At 42.9% G+C, this 16,906-nt stretch overlaps 1 protein-coding gene, 1 long non-coding RNA gene and 1 other non-coding gene across 5 annotated transcripts in view; 1 reads left to right on the top strand and 2 right to left on the bottom strand.

Annotated features, from left to right (window-relative positions):
- The window catches only part of LOC138987589 (uncharacterized), an 86,650-nt gene that overhangs the window by 2,721 nt on the left and 67,023 nt on the right, over nucleotides 1–16,906 (top strand). For 2 of the 3 annotated variants that reach the window (XR_011463934.1, XR_011463936.1), the window contains exon 1: nucleotides 5,444–5,570. The exons of the other annotated variant lie outside the window; for it this stretch is intronic. This is a non-coding gene — a long non-coding RNA (uncharacterized lncRNA). Of the gene's footprint in view, nucleotides 1–5,443; nucleotides 5,571–16,906 lie in introns of those variants that run through there. 3 annotated transcript variants of the gene reach the window in all.
- On the bottom strand, nucleotides 12,008–12,114 carry LOC138987708 (U6 spliceosomal RNA). Its single transcript, XR_011464087.1, has one exon. It is a non-coding gene; the product is annotated as a U6 spliceosomal RNA (small nuclear RNA).
- Nucleotides 14,447–16,906, bottom strand: part of LOC102270336 (AGBL carboxypeptidase 3) — a 98,577-nt gene continuing 96,117 nt past the window's right edge. The window contains exon 12 of the mRNA XM_070369045.1: nucleotides 14,447–15,238. Coding sequence (XP_070225146.1) covers nucleotides 14,827–15,238 — 412 coding nt within the window. The 3' untranslated portion in view covers nucleotides 14,447–14,826. The remainder of the gene's footprint in view (nucleotides 15,239–16,906) is intronic.

Here is a 16,906-nt window from a genome sequence, read left to right as displayed (position 1 = left end):
CCGCTGCCCCTCCGCCTCCAGCGAGCCACCGGGATAGACTGTCTCAGCAGCTCCATTAATATTAACTCTCTGTTGGTCCAGTCGTTTTGTTGCTCATTAGCCCTGCTGGCAAGCAGACTATCCAGCTGGGAACAAAGGTCAAAAAAAAAATTTTAGTTTGGGGGAACAATCCTTAAAAATGAGGAAGTGCCTGCACCTTGGGACCCATTCTTGTTTGGTTTTTATTGGGAGGACTGCACAGTGCAGTTTACAGGAGGCTAAGATTCACAGGACCCAGGAACTTCCCTGGCGGTCCAGTGGTTAAGACTTTGCCTTCCAATGCAAGGGGTGCAGGTTCGATCCCTGGTTGGGGCGCTAAGATCCCACAGGGACCAAAACATAAAACAGATGCAATATTGTTACAAATTCAATAAAGACTAAAAATGGTCACATCAGGAAAAAAAAAATCTTAAAAAAAGATTCACAGGACCTAAACGAGAGTTTGAAGACAGATAACAGTACTAGAAACCAGTGACTGCCTTTGGCTGTCCCTCTTCTTTAAAACCCTTAGTTTCCTGACCAGGGATCAAATCCACGCCGCCTGCGTTGGAAGTCGGAGTCTCAACCACTGGGCCCGGGGAGGTCCTTCAGTAGCCCCTCTGGATTGTGCTGCTCCTGCCCTCTCTGCCTCCTGCACTTGCCCGGAGTCACTGTCCCCCTCGCACTGACCAAGCCAGGGTTTCATCCTGTGACCCCCGGGGTCACACAAGCAGGATGGTCCCGAGTCACAGGCTCTGGACAGTCAGCAACACGCAGGGCAGCTGGGGCACCAAACACCGAGCACTTGTTTTCACAAAGCTAATTCTAAGTTTTGAAGCGATTTGGGAAAGCAGATAAACAGGATGGCGTGAAACAGAGAGCCTGGCAGCAGGAAATGATGAGCCTCCAGGGGAGGGCCTGTGTGCCAGGCGCGCGTTTGATCCGTGACCTGAGGGCTTTGAAAGAGCCAGGCAGAGTCTTCCAGAAGGAGGGGGCAGTGGTTAGATGTACCGCGCTGGGAGAGGAGCAGACTGGGGGCAGGGTGGCAGCCTGCTGACCAAGGGGACAGGGGTGGGCAAGCGCACCGGGTCCCTGGGGCCTCAGAGGCCAGGGTGAGAGGTGTGGATTACGTCCTCACCTCAAGCCCCTGCTCCCCGAACCTGAGGCACGTGTCCCAGGCAGCAGGGCTGGGGGTGTGGAGAGCTCCTGAGTTGGGGTGGGGGCAGTGCCGGGCCTCGTCTCTGGCAGTCCTGCCCAGGAGCCCTGCTCTAAAGCTGGTGATCGCAGTTTGCCCCAGCAGTCAGAAGGAAGGAGGAGGAGGAGGTGAAGACTGATAGACCGTCACTAAGCCTTAGTCCTTCAGTTTTGCCAAAGGTATTTTGCAAGTTGGCCGGAGGGAACCAAGTCTTCTAGGACTTGCCCTCCATCCCCACACAGGAGGGTGCGCCTCTCATCTGGAGCCTGTAACGCACATAAAATGGCTTCATAACTCTAGCAAGATAACTCAGCCAGTCACAGACAAACTGAGCTGCACATGTGCTGAGGCCTCCTCCTCCGTCCCTCCGAAGGCGGATCTTCCCCTGGTCACTCCTGGAGGGGCGCTAACTGAGGCCTGGTGCTTGCCAGTGGGTGGGATGCTCGGGAAGGGGCTGACGTTGCGGCTCCTGTGTGTTCTCTGCTCTGCCAAGGTCTCTGCTGTGAGACCTCCACCTCCCTCCTGCTGCCGAGTGGGCAGTAGGTCTGTGTCCTCACAGAAGATCTGGGGATCTCCTCCCAAAGCCCACAGGTTTTGGCTGATAAAGTTCATTTGTGTATTGAGGCTCATAAAATGAGGTGGCTCCAGTGGCCCAGCCCAGGTCACAAATCTAAACCCAAGTCAGCCTGCGCGAGAAATACCTGTCAAGGAAACCTAACATACACCACTCACAGCGCTCCAGCAGCCTTAGCCAGTTCACCTTCCCTAGGAAGCAGGGCCTGCTGGCTATGAGGTCAGGGTGTCCTTACAAGTCATATGACCTCTTCCAGTGCTCTGTGGGACTCGCTTTTGTCCCAGTTCCCTAGGAAGGGTGCTCCCCTGCTCGTGAGGTGCTATGCTCCCTTGATCTGTGGCTTGTTTTCCCGTGAGTGAAGGAATGAGTCAAGTAGCCACTAAATTGTTTCAGGTTTGTCCTTTTGACAGGGCTGAGAAAACTAAGGTGTGAGTCCAGGGGTACAGAATAAAGTGTCTCAGTTTCTATAGAACCTACTATAGAACCTGCTTTGGAGGATTAAACCTCCAAAGATACTTGTTATACATTACGTTACTTGAAGATGCAATTCACTGGAAGAGACCAAAAGTAGACTGATCACTGAGGTCACTGCAGTGCCCAGCTCCCAGGTAGAAGTAACTGAGGGGGAAGTGAGATCAACAGAAGAGGATGGACAGGGACTGGACGGACGGCTCAGAGAGCAGACTATCAGAAAAGCCACGCCTAAGAAGACATAAGAGTGGCATTATAATTCAGTGGAGGGAAGGGCTTTCCTTTAACTAATGCTGAAGCAATTAGTTAAAACCATTTTAGGGACTCATCTCCCTCCACATACCAAAATAAATTTCACATGGACCCAGCAGTGAGATGTAAGGAACAAGCAGACAAAAAAGATCTATAAAAAAGTAGATATTTGATTTATGAACGAAAAAAGAATGCTCTGAGCTTAAGAGCAAATTGAAACCACAAAGGAAAAATGGTACGGATTTAACCAGGAAAATATACATTTCTATACAATAGAAACACAAAATTAAAAGTCAGTGAGCATGGAAAAATATTTGCAACCAATATGGAATGGTTAATATACCTAATATAAAAAAATCTTTATGCCAAAAAGTTAAAAAACATTTAATCCCCATGAAAATGGATGAGGCACATGAAGAGATATTTCACCTGAGAAGGAATGCAAAGTAGTTAACTGTAAAAACCTCTTTTTTCCTTATTTGTAGCCTCCACCAAACGTGCAAGGATTTTCCCCCCACCAGGAATTCTCCGCGACACCTGGATGTCCTGTAGTTCCATTCTGACTCTGTCTACCTGGAGGAGGCACCTCCCACAGGCTGAGGGCACAGAGCCCCCGGTCACAGGCCTGTGTCGTCACCTGTGCTTCTGACCAACCAGCAGCAGCTTGGAGGTGCCCACAGCCCCCTCCTTGGGTCTGATTAATTTGCTAGAGCGGCTCACAGAACTCGGGCCAGCAGTCTACTTTATTAGAGTACTGGTTCAACTTAAAAGGACACAGTCCAGGAGCAGCCACCCAGAAGACGCATGGGGCAGAGGATGGGGGTGGGGTCGCGGAGCTGCCATGGCCTGTCTAGGCCTTTCACCCTCCCGGCGCCTCCATGTGTCCACCAGCCCAGAAGCCCTTGAACCCTGTCCTTTAGGGATGTTTTATGGAGGTTTCATTACTCAGGTGTGATCAATGGAATCATTGGCCCATTGGTGACATACTCTTATCTCCACCCACTCTCACCTCCCTGGAGGTTGGGGCTGAAGGTTCTAACCCTTTAAATATGTGGTTGTTTTCCCTGGCAACCAGCCCCTCTCCTTAGGGACTTTCCAAAAGTTGAGTCATTAACATAAGCACAGAGGTGGTTGAAAAGGGTTTGTAGTGAATTAAAAAAGAAAAACAAAACCACCTTTACCTCTATTACCACTTAAAAAATGCCAAGGATTTTAGGAGCTCTGTGCCAGAAATGGGGACGGAGACGGAACATCTATTTCTTATTGTAAATCACTCTGTCACATTAACAAACATGAAAAAAAGTCTACACCTCAAGTAATATAATCAAAGATATGCCAAATAGTCTTTGAGTTTCCCTATCAAAACTGCAGATAAAAACATTTGATACCAACAGTGCAATAAAACTGACATCTTCATAGAATAATGGTGGATGTGAAAATTCTTAAACTTTCTGGGAGGCAGTAGAGCAAAAAGCACTAAAAACACTAAAAATCATCATACCCCTTTGGGCAATTAATTCCCCTTATTAGTCAGGCAGCAATCAGAAATGCCATCAGTGATTTATATACAGGAATGTTTATCATAGTATTACTTTAGCCAAAAATGAGAAGCAACATTAGAATCAAATTATGACATATCAAGATAATAAAACTCTATGTAGCCTTTAGAAAAACCAGGTCTAAAATCACACTATACAGTGTGACTGCAAGAAAGATACTAAGGAAATGTTCTAAAATGTTGATGTTAGTTCTGGTATCTTTGGGCACTGTGGGCAAGAGTTCTTTTCTTTTCACATTAAAAATATTTCCAGAGTCATGCGTTCTATTTATGTAAAAGTGAAATTTAGAAAACAGTGTTAGCGATTAGATAAAGCAGGTGGGTTGGCCGGAAAGAGTGTTGAGAAAGGGGAATATGCAAAATCTAAAGGAGACTGTTATAGGCACGGATTCAGGAGTTTGGGAGAGATAAGGTTTAGGAAGAAGATACTGAAAAATGCACTTCAGTTGTCACGAGGGAGGAAGGAAAGACAATCCCAAATACATATGTGTTTACTTTTTCCCAAGGAGCGTTTGATTTTACAGGTGAAGAAGCTAACTGGAAATTTTAGGGGAAACATCTGCACCAACAGAACTAAAATCCCACTATGAATTTCCATCAAGTTGTGAAAAGCAATGTAGTCTAATAACACCAGGTCTAAAAATCTCTTAGACCCTACTGTCTTCTTTCTGAGTCGAGAGCACAGGTTTTTCTGACAGTCTTAGTCTACAGTGTGTATTTTCAGGAGGACTCATGGTATTCCTGTTTAGCTACTGCAAGTCTGTGATCTGCCTTTGTTTGGCCGCCTATTTCCACTTCATGCGCCATAGACGATTTGTATAGACTCAGTGCAAAATCCCACTGCCCATCGCTGTCCTCTGCATTTCTAACCGGTCATACTGGCATTACCTGCACCGCTTTAGAGGCCACAGGCCCACAGGCTGATGCGAAGGGAGTAGGGGGAAGGAGGTGGGGAGAGCTGAGCTCATGGAGGTGGGTCATCTGTGGGGGTGGGGCGGTGGTCCCCAGACCCTGACTACCGGTTGTTTTCTTGGGTCCGTGGCTAGAATGCAGGGTCTGAGAGGAAAGCCCACTTGTCTTCAGAGCAGCACGCATCTGGGCGAGCTGTTGGGCACACAAGGCAGGTACTTACCGAAAAGAAGATGCAGAATGCACAAAGCGCTCTTCACGAGGAGGAGCAGGAAATCAGGTTCAGTGGATTCTTCTCTCTCGCTGGCTTCCTAGTGTCCAGCCTCCAGAATCCAGGCCGGTGGAGAGGGGCCGGCAGATCAATGCAGCCCCAGGCTTATGACTGGCTGGGAGGCACGTCGTGCCTAAGTAAACAGCTCTCTGAACTTTGGCACATTTCTGCTGACTGATGACACTGTCCCCTGATTTCACTTTCATTTCTTGCCGGTGGCTTGTGACTTTCAGAAAGAAAGAATGTAAACAACATTGCTCTTCCCCAAACCGGGCGCTTTACCCACACCTGAGCCAACCAGCCAGCAGACCTAAATAGCCAGGTGAGTGTCTGGGTGATAACACACAGTGATTTCAGAAAGGAGACTGGCCAAGACGCTTTCAAAACTCCTCATGTTTTAAACCAAGATAAACACAACCTAGAATCTTACTCAGAAGGGACCCTAAAGATGGACTAGTCCAAGATCCCAGACCCCGCTCACCTCGGGGAAGCACCTATGCCTCTGTCCTTGCCTTTTCAGAAATCAGCTTTGTAGGATGACTGGGGGTCCCTGGACACAAAACCGTGTCTTCTTAGCGTCCTCACCAGGGTGTTTAGGCCCATGCTAGAGCAGCTGGAACATCTCCTTTCAAAATAAGAGCAGAATGGAGCTCTTATTTTTGTAATCATAGGGGCTCCTAGCCAGAGTTTAAAAATTGCTTTCTGTGCTCACATGACCAGCTGGAAATTCCGATTTGGGGTTAAGCTCGGTTAAGTCAGTAGACAGCTACCTAGTAATATTGCTGAATCCTTCACGGTTCTTCTTCCCCTCCCTGTCCTTCCTGCAAGGGACTTCTTAGAACTGCTGCATTTCTTTCCCCCCTTTTTATTTTCTTTAAAGTCAAACCCTAGAAAGAGGTGATGTGATCTAATGAAAAGAAGAACAGAAACACTGGGATCAGGGAGCTGTGCTGCAGGTTAGCAAATTATTTAACATCTCTGAGCATCAGTTTCTCATCTATAGAATGGAAACAATACCTACTTTGCATGGCTGTTGTAGAAATTGGAGATTATGCATCAAGGTTCTTAGTACAGTACTGGGCATACAGTAATGATAACTGTTATTATTAAAAGCAGGATTTCTGAATGTCTTCATAGCCTTCATAGTAATGCCTTCAAGGCAGAGACAAAATTAATTCTTTTGTACTAGTATAAACTAGTCATGAAAATTGAACACTGGTGAATGAAGTGACAGAGAATAGGAGAGATAGAAGTATACATTTAAAATTTTTATTTAAAGTTAGAATGCACACAGTTTTTAGAGTCAAGAGTTTGTTAAGCTGTTACGGAAACCAGCAGTCCCACATTATCCCCTTCTTCTCCAGGGTTAGCACCTCACCTATTTTACCTGATTCTCTAGGTATTTGCGTTTACATTTACATTCAGTTCTGTATGTAACATGCTTGTAATGCTATGACTTGGTTCTTCAGTTTCAAGCATAATTTTTATACATGCTTTCTTCCTCCTCACTCCTGTTCCACAAGTACAAGTCCTCATTCCCTCTTTCAAGTTGGTCATTATTTGTCTAAACTGATACTTACTGTCTACAATATTATAACTATGTAAATACCATATATCAATAATCTCAGATATGCAAATGACACCACCCTTATGGCAGAAAGTGAAGAACAACTATAGAGCCTCTTGATGAAAGTGAAAGAGGAGAGTAAAAAAGTTGGCTTAAAATTCAACATTCAGAAAACTAAGATCATGGCATCTGGTCCCATCACTTCATGGCAAATAGATGGGGAAACAGTGGAAACAGTGACAGATTTTATTTTGGGGGGCTCCAAAATCACTGCAGACAGTGACTGCAGCCATGAAATTAAAAGACGCTTGCTCCTTGGAAGAAAAGTTATGACCAACCTAGACAGCGTATTAAAAAGCAGAGGCATTACTTTACTTTGCCAACAAAGGTCCATCTAGTCAAAGCTGTGGTTTTCCAGTGGTCATGTATGGATGTGAGAGTTGGACTATAAAGAAAGCTGAGCACCGAAGAATTGATGCTTTTGAACTGTGGTGTTGGAGAAGACTCTTGAGAGTCCCTTGACTGCAAGATCAAACAAGTCCATCCTAAAGGAAATCAGTCCTGAGTATTCATTGGAAGGACTGATGTTGAAGCTGAAACTCCAGTACTTTGGCCACCTGATGCGAAGAACTGACTTCTTGGAAAAGACCCCAATGCTGGGAAAGATTGAAGGCAGGAGCGGAAGGGGACGACAGAGGATGAGATGGTTGGATGGCATCACCGACTCAATGGACATGAGTTTGGATAAACTGTGGGAGTTGGTGATGGACAGGGAGGCCTGGTGTGCTGCAGTCCATGGGGTCGCAAAGAGTCGGACGTGACTGAACAACTGAACTGAACTGAAATACCATGTATAGTAGCTGAGCCAGGTGGAAAATGATGATTTCCTTTGTTTTCCTGCATGAATGTTTATCTTATTCCTCAGGCGCTGCTCGCCTGAAGTCTCTGTCTGTTCCCTTGGTTTTCTGTGGGTTCTATTCTAACCCAGCCCTGAAGTCTGCACGGTATTTTTCTCTTTTCAAGGAATTTATATGCATGGTGTCTGATCTTCTCCCAGGATAATCTCCCCCAGTGCCTTGCAGCCTGCTCCAGTCTGGACTGATACCCAGCTGTCATCCTGCCATTTCATTTCACCACCACCATCTTGGGGTTTACTGCCTCTGTCCAATGTTGGATCACATATTTCCTGCATCAAAGGCTTTTTTCAATCTATTCTTTATCTACTCTTAAATTTGATCAAATATAGAAGAATATAGAATTTTAGGTTAAAAATAATTTGCCTTTAAAGTCTTGTTCCATTCCATCTAGCTTTCACTAAAGTTGAGAAGGTTAAAGCCGTCCTGTTTTCTGGCTTCCAAAATGGCCTCCTGTCCTAATCTCATCCTTGTAGCTTTGTCTTGTAAGATGACATTGTTATTTTAGTAGGTTTTTGAGAAGGAGCAAAATTAAATATGTGTCCAGTTTGCTAGTTTTTACTGAAAGTCTAATTTTTTTTCTTTTAAACCCTAGGAGGGCGCTTTCTGGCTCTCTTTCACTGGTTTGCTCTGGCGACACAATGGCCTTCTGAGCTTGTTGCTTTATCAAACTCCTGTGTGTGCTGTGCTTAGTCACTCAGTCGTGTCCGACTCTCTGTGACCCCATGGACTGTAACCCACCAGGCTTCTCTGTCCATGGGATTCTCCAGGCAGGAATACTGGAGTCGGTAGCCATGCCCTCCTCCAGGGGATCTTGCCTACCCAGGGATTCTTTACCGTCTGAGCCACCAGGGAAGCCCCACAAATACTGGAGTGGGTAGCCTATCCCTTCTCCTGGGATCTTCTGAATTCAAGAATCGAGCCCAGGTCTTCAGCACTGCAGGTGGATTGAGCCACCAGGGAAGCCCAATCAAGCTCCTAGACTCCCCTTAACTGCTAACCACCCACATCTCCATTGTTTTTGACAGCATCCTTAGAAACTTCTCCACATTCCATCTCAAACAAACCAGTGTGCAGGGGGAACTCCAGAGCTCTCAGCCTTGGTCACACTGCACAGAGTGGCATTTGCCTCACTCTCCACTGGGGTGAAGGGCCAAGTGGGTTGTGGTTTAAGTGCCATGAACTCTCACTGCCCTTACTGAGATTCAGTAGACTTTTTAAAATAAATGTTTCTTCACTTGTTATGTGTTGTTGGGACAGTTTCTTTTTAGAGAAATATTTATTTGGCTTTGCTGGGTCTTAGTAGCAGCACGCGAGATCGTTAGTTGTGGTGTGGTGTGGGATCTAGTTCCTTGACCTGGGATTGAACCCTGCCCCCGCATTGGGACTGTGGAGCCGTAGCCAGTGGACCACTAGGGAAGTCCCTTACAGTGATTTCTAAAGACTGTTTTTTTTTAAACCAGTTTTGGTATTCTCACTGGGGAGTGGATGGAGGGTTTTCTCAGGTTGTAGTTCTAGAACTGGATTTGTGCCCCTTTATTATTTTTTAAAGGGAAATTTTTTAACTGCAAAAAATCTAAAGACTTTTAGATAGCAAAGAATATCATGAACAAATCTGAAATGATAAATTGCAGAAAATTACAAAATAAGAAATAGTGGTTGTAAATTAATAACAGTACTGATAGGTTTAACTGGAGATGTCTTTGTGGTTGTTTAGGTTTTTGTTTTCTTGAAGCTGAAAAACCAGTAACAATTTATTGAGGTAAATATTAAGCTACTTATATAGACTTCTAATAGATACATATATTGTAATAGTCTTTTGTCCCCCCTCTGTTTCAAATATCTCCATCTAGTTTTGTAAAACATTGATGATGGTTTAATTAAGAGTAAAAATACAATACTTATATCTTCTAATTCTAGGGGGCTTCAGTTCAGTTCAGTTTAGTCGCTCAGTCCTGTCCGACTCTTTGTGACCCCATGAATCGCAGCACGCCAGGCCTCCCTGTCCATCACCAGCTCCTGGAGTTCACTCAGACTCACGTCCATCGAGTTGGTGATGCCATCCAACCATCTCATCCTCTGTCGTCCCCTTCTCCTGCCCTCAATCTTTCCCAGCATCAGGGTCTTTTCAAATGAGTCAGCTCTTCGCATCAGATGGCCAAAGTATTGGAGTTTCAGCTTCAACATCAGTCCTTCCAAAGAACACCTAGGACTTATCTCCTTTAGGATGGACTGGTCGGATCTCCTTGCTGTCCAAGGGACTCTCAAGAATCTTCTCCAACACCACAGTTCAAAAGCATCAATTCTACAGTGCTCAGCTTTCTTTATAGAGTCTTCTCCAACACCACAGTTCAAAAGCATCAATTCTTGGTGCTCAGCTTTCTTTATAGTCCACCTCTCACATCCATACATGACCACTGGAAAAACCATAGCCTTGACTAGACGGACCTTTGTTGGCAAAGTAATGCGTCTGCTTTTTAATATGCTGTCTAGGTTGGTCATAACTGTTGGCTTCTTACTAAAAAATATATCACAGAAGCACCCACTGAAGGAAAACCCAAGGGACTTTGCTTCAAGTAGTCAGAGAACACCATCAGAGTGCTGCTCCAGGAGCAGCTGGACAGCTAGTTCTGTGGCCGTCTGAAGGCCCTCTGTGGCTCCAAAGGCACAGATGCCAGACCTCTGGCTGTTAGGATGCCATGGACCACACTGTCTGCTTCTTCCCCTGTGGAGTAAGTATATCTAAAACAAACAAGTGCTTGGCATGCACACTAGACCATTGGTGAGGCAGGGCAAGGGAGGCCTAGTTGAATAAAACGTTACACGCTTTGTTCTGTTCACTGTTGCACACATAGAAAGTGATATTTGTCCTGTGGGTCAGGGAAAATGTAAAAGGCTGACAGCAGTCAGAACCCACAGCTCTGGCTACTCTGGGCCCCACCTGGTGTTGCACAAAACCAGAGAACAGAGTGGTGTCGCGCTGTAACCTGTTCTCTGAACACAGGCACGTCAGGGCACAGTGGTGAGACGTGCCGGAGTAGAGGACGCACGAGCCACATTCCTACGTGAGGCTTCTTCTCCAGATTTGGAATTTCCTTCTGTAGCCTTGAAGTCTGATCCTGCCTACAGAGGCTTCCGGGATCTCTCTTCTCTGTAGGCCCTTTTGAGCCTGTGTTGGTCAGTGCAGAGGAGCCGGGTCAGAGAAATGAGGGCCTCCCCCAGGGTGTTTCCTCACTAATCTGGAGTTCGGTTAGAACTCGGGAGAAATCAAGAGGAAATGTTGACGTCTTCACCTTTTGTGTCATTTCAGTGGACCTTGTCGTAGTTCAGTCCGGGTGTTCTCAGATGGGATGACTCTGCCCCAGGTGCCTGCCCTCAGGTGGCCCATCGGCACAGAGTCATCTTCAGAACTGTTGTTACCTCTGCTGAGGGAGTGCGTCATTCTATCAGTGAACTGTGCCATCTTTTATTTCTTTAAACAGAACTTTACTCTCTTGGTATCTCTCTAGCAGACTCAGACCCAGAGTCTCTCTTGTCCATCACGGAGGACTCTTCCATGAACAGTTCTCTCCTCACAGACTTTTCCCAAAGAAGAAAGGATAGAACAATCTGCAGAGACTGTTCGGGGAATCCTGGAGGGGCCTCTAGGATTTGGGTCAGTGGTCCACCTAGGAATGTGGAGAACAGAGGCTCTTACCAGGCTTGGAGGTGAGGGGTGAAGATGGCCAAATGCTTGATGAAGTGATAGTTGTTTCTTTGTTTATAGTTTATTAATTTGAAAGACAAGTTGCCAACTAGGAGTTCCTACCCTGTTTCTGAAAGTAGAGAGTTCGGCTGTGGTAGTGTAGAAGGAGATGTTCCTATGAAAAACAGTGACAAGAAAACCCCTTTTATGTGCAGAAAGGGTGCTCAGCTTTCTGGGATAAAGGTGAAATACAACTTTTTTGGTGATAACGGGCAGATCATTCTTATCTTAAAAGCCTAATTATAAAAGAACAATTTAATGGTATCAGGATGAAAGCCCTAGAGTTAGTGTATATCTTTGTTTCCTATTATAAAGCCCTTCTGCCAAGGTCAGTAGCATCAGTGCCAAGTCAGAAACCCAGGCTCTACCAGGCATCACTGTTGCCTTGTGTGGGGAACCAAAGATGGTACAGAATCTGGGTCACGTCTGCAGAGAGGATGGGGTCACAGCTCATACTTAGCCCACCTATCACAGTGGCCTTCATTTGAAAAGTTTTTTCTTTTTTGCCGGACATGGGAAATTCAGGTTTGCCAATACCACACTTGTCTTTTTTTATGGAGCACTCCATCCTTGCTCAAGGGCCGTGCTCATCTTCTCTGTATCATTCCAATTTTAGTATATGTGCTGCTAAAGCGAGCACCACACTGTCTTGATTAATGCTCTTTTATAGATTATAAGTCTTGGAGTCAAATAGCATCAGTCCTGTCACTTCTTCTGCCCTTTCGATGTTGTGTTGGACATTCTGAATCTTTAATCTTTCTATATAAACTGTAGAATCAAGTTGGTTGATAATTTGCTAGAATTTTGATTGGAATTTTGTTGAATCTGTAGTTCAAGTTGAAAAGAACTGACATTTTAATGGTAGTGAGTCTTCCTATCCATGTATACATGGAATATTTCTCCATTTATTTACTCTTTGATTTCTTTCATCAGAATTTTGCAGTATTCCTTATGTAAATCTTGAACAGTTTTGATTTATACCCAAGTATTCGAATTTTTGGTGCTGATGTAAATGGTATTGTGTTTTTAATTTCAAACTCTAGTATTCATTGTTGGTGTATAAGATGGTGACTTTTGTATATTAACTTTGTATCTTGTAATCTTGCTATAATTGCTTATTACTTCCAGCAGGTTGTTTTTTGTTGATTCTTTGGAATTTTCTACATAGATAACCATATATTCTATCAACAAATACAGTTTTATTTCTTCCTTATATTTTCTTATCTTATTGAATTACCTAGTGCTTCCAGTATGATGTTGAAAGGGAGAGCAGACACCTTTGCCTTTTATCTTAACAGGGAAGTATCTAGTTTCATCATTAAATACAATGTGAGCTATAGATTTTTTGGTAGATATTTTTTAATCAAATTGAGTAAATTTCTCTCCACTCTTAATTTGCTGAGTGTTTCTATTCATGAATGGGTGTGGGATTTTGTTCTTTTTCTGTATATATTGATGTTATATAATTTTTCTTCCTTATTCTGTTGTTGTGAGGGATTATATCAATAACTGAATACTGAATCAGGCTTGCATACCTAGATTTTATAAAGTCTACTTGACTGTGGTATATAGTTCTTTTTATACATCATTGGCTTCTATTTTCTAATGCTTTGTTGAGGATTTTTGCTTCTATGTTCACAGAAGATATTGGTCTGTAATTTTCTTTTCTTGTAATATGTTTGTCTGGTTTTAGCATTAGGGTAATGCTGGTCCCATAGATTATGTTATGAAGTAGTCTTTTTGCTTCTATCTTCTGGAAGAGATTGTAGGGAACTGGTATAATTTCTTCCTTAAATTTTTGGTAGAATTCATCAGTGAACTTGTCTGGGCCTGGTGATTTCTCTTTTGGCAGGTTATTATTTATTGATTTTATTTCTTTAATTCATATAGGCCTCTTTAAATTGTCTATTTCTTTTTGTGTGAATTTTGACAAATTGTGTCTTCCAAGGAATTAGCCCATTCCATCTAGGTTATCGCATTTCTGGGTCAAGAGTTGTTCATAATATTCCTTAATTATCTTTTTAATTTCTATGGGATCAATGTTAGTGGCCCCTCTTTTGTTTCTGATGTTAGTAACTTGTGTCTTTTTTCTTAGTTAACATGGCTAGAAGTTTGTAAATTTTATTTACAATGGAATTCAGTGCTGAAAAGAAATGAGTTATCAAGCCATGAAAAGACATGATAGAACTTACATGAATATTACTAAGTGAAAGATGCCAATCTGAAAAGGCTACATACTTTATGATTCCAATTATATGATATTCTGGAAAAGGCAAAACTAGGGAGGCAATAAAAAGATCAGTGGTTGCCAGGGTTTGAGTGGGAGAGAGGGATGAATAGGCAGAGCATCGAGAACTTTTAGGGCAGTGAAACTCGTTTGTATGATACTATAATGGTAGATACATTTCATTATACATTTGTCCAAACCCATAGAACGTATAACACCAAGAGCAAACCCTGATGTAAACTATGGACTTTGGATGATAATGAGGTATCAGTGTAGGTTCATCAGTTGTAACAAATGAATCATTCTGGTGGGATGGTGATAATAGAAGTCTACCTTCTGATTAGTATTGCTGTGAACCTAAAACTTCTCTAAAAAATAAAGTCTATTAAAACCAAAACCAGAACATAACAGTTACTCTTTTAATACCCCAATGAGCTCTCCTTGAACCCTCTTTGGCCATTGGAAATATTGTTGAGAGTACCTTCCCCAACCTCAGATCTTCCTAGTTGCGTTTTGCTCCTGGGACCTAATGAAGCTTGTGGCCTGTAACTAGCTCTCCTGATTCTCAGTGGCTTTATCCTGTAGTGGCCACCACTGTTGACCTGCAACTCCAGGCAGATTGACTCTCTTCTCACTTATCTCATCCATCTTTATTTGCCCGATATACCTGTTTCTCTGCAGTAAGTCACTAATGGTTTCTAGCACACTGCAAGATAGAAGTTAAAGAAACAATGTTTGTTGACTGATTCATTAAAGTGCCTAGTAGAAACATTAAGAGCAGTACATGTCATCCTTGCCTTGAGGTCTTGGTCTTTTAGTGTTGTGTGAATAAATCATTTCAGAAGAAATCAAAAGTTCAGACTTTATCCTGACAAAAATTAAATATCTGAGTGAGTTTTCATTTTCTATATTTTTCTGGACTTCTTTTTAACTCTGAAAGATGTCCCCTCTGAAGAAGACAGGCCATCTGAAATTTGTAGTTTAGTACATGCACATGGACAGGCGGGAGGGGGCAGGGATGGAGGGGCCAGGAGGGCTTTCCTTTGGCTTTCTTTTCTTTTTCTTTTTACTGTGTTAGCATATGTTGTCTCTCATCCACAGTTTTCAGAGCAGCATAAAGCTGGATTATGTGTCCCTCTGCAACTTCAGGTGAAAGGCGGGCTGTCCATGCTTCTTTTTGGGCTGCTCTCCCTTAGTTTTAGTTGGATGGGGGGCTGTCTGCATAGTGCCTTGCTGGCTGGATCCTTCAGCTTGCAGACTCTTGTCTGCATCCTTCTCAGAACTTGAGGGAGTCATCTCCCATTTGCTGCTGGCAGCTTTCATGTCTTTAGTCTTTGTGGCCTTGACTCGAGAATATTTTCTCCTCTTCTTGGGCCCTCCAAGAGGCAGCGAACTTTCAGATGATTTCCAGTCCAGAGGCTGGAGCCATTTTGAAGTGCTTACTATAAGAGTCCTTTGGCTTATCAAAGGGAGATTTCTGGGTGGTGTCCAAGATGTGCTGCATTTCCTTATGTTTATGTTAGAAGATGGCTTTTGTCTAGGAAAGAAATGAAATATGTGAGCTTCTGCTCAATATGTACCCTAAGTATTTGTAGTCCTTAGGTACTGTCATAGTATAAATCTTTTTTTTTTTTCTCCTTTGCTGAGTTCATTCTCCTTTAAGACTCTTACCTTTATTTCTATGAGAATGATCTAACTTCACTTCTGGTCATGATTTTAAAGCATTATTCAAACCTTGTATTTTTAAATGCCCTGAGGATATGTTTATTTGGATACCTGTCCTGACCCCAGGCTTCCTGGTATAATTGCCACTCTGGGCCTCAGCCCTTTCTTACATTAATGCATTCAGCTGAAGTCAGTGCTCTCTAAAATTCCACCTTGCTCTAAAAATCTACTTTGTGTATTCTATTAGAATTAATTTAGTGTATATGCACTGTGCCCCCGCCCCGCTCACCCCCTATATTCAGTAAAGAGATCAATATAAGTCCGAGAGAGAGAAGTTTTCCTCAAGAGAGTGAGGTTTTCAAAATTACTAATTGTCACTACCTAAAGTCCCTCAATTTTTCTTTAGAATTCCATTTTTTAACCACAAAATCTCAACCATGTTTTTAATTAAACTCTTAATTTTGAGATAATTGTAGACCTACCTAGAGCTGGAAGAAATAATATAGAGATGTACCCTTCATCCAGTTTCCCCTAAATTAAATATCTTGAAAAATTACAAACAATAACACAGTTAGGATACTGCCATTGACAGAGTCCAGATACAGAGTAGTTCCTTCACGTTTCCCTTTTACCGTCGTACCTACTTTCCTCCTTCCTCATCTCCTCAACTCCGGGCAACCAATTTGTTGTCCAGATTACATGATTTTGTTATTTCAAGAGTGCTGTACAAGTGAACTTATATTGAACCTTTTGGGATGGACCTTTTTTTCACGCAGCAAACTCTGGAGATTCATCCAGGTTGCTTCGTGCATCAGTAGTCCATTCTGTGTTTATTGCTGAGGTCATGGCATGGATGTACCAGTTTGTTTAATGATTCATCCATTGAAGGACATGTGAGTTGTTTCCGGTTTATAGGTATTAGAAATAAAGCTGCTATAAACCTTTGTGAACAGGTTTTTGTGTGAATGTAAGTCTTCCTTTCTCTGGGATTAAAGCTCAGGAGAGCAATTGCTGGGTCATATGTTAGTTTTATATTTGGCTTGTGAAGAAACTACCAAGCTGTTTTCCAGAGTGAAAACATATATATTCCTACCAGCAATATATGAGTGACCCAATTTCTTTGCATCGTCATCAACACTTGGTGTTATTATTATTTTTTTTATTGTAGCCATTCTGATAGGTATGTAACGATGACTCACTGTGGTTTTATTTTGCATTTCCCTAGTGGCTAATGATGTGGAACATGTTTTCATGTGTTTATGTGCCATCTGTATATTGTTTGGTGAAGTTACAGTTCATGTCTTTTGCTCATTTTCTAAGTGATCTATTTGTTTTCTTACTGTTGATTTTTTCGTACTCCTATTGGTTTATTTTTATTTTTTAAATTGAAGTAGAATTGATTTTCAATGTTGCATTAGTTTTGAGTGTACATAAAGTTATTCAGTTGTACTATACATTATGTGTATATATATATATATATTCTTTTTTTTCCTATTATTTTCCATTATGGTTTATTACAGAATGTTGAATATAGTTCCCT

The sequence above is a fragment of the Bos mutus genome, chromosome 4 (assembly GCF_027580195.1).
Source record: "Bos mutus isolate GX-2022 chromosome 4, NWIPB_WYAK_1.1, whole genome shotgun sequence".
Classification (NCBI taxonomy): Eukaryota; Metazoa; Chordata; class Mammalia; order Artiodactyla; family Bovidae; genus Bos; species Bos mutus.
This window is presented reverse-complemented; position numbering and strand designations above follow the sequence as displayed.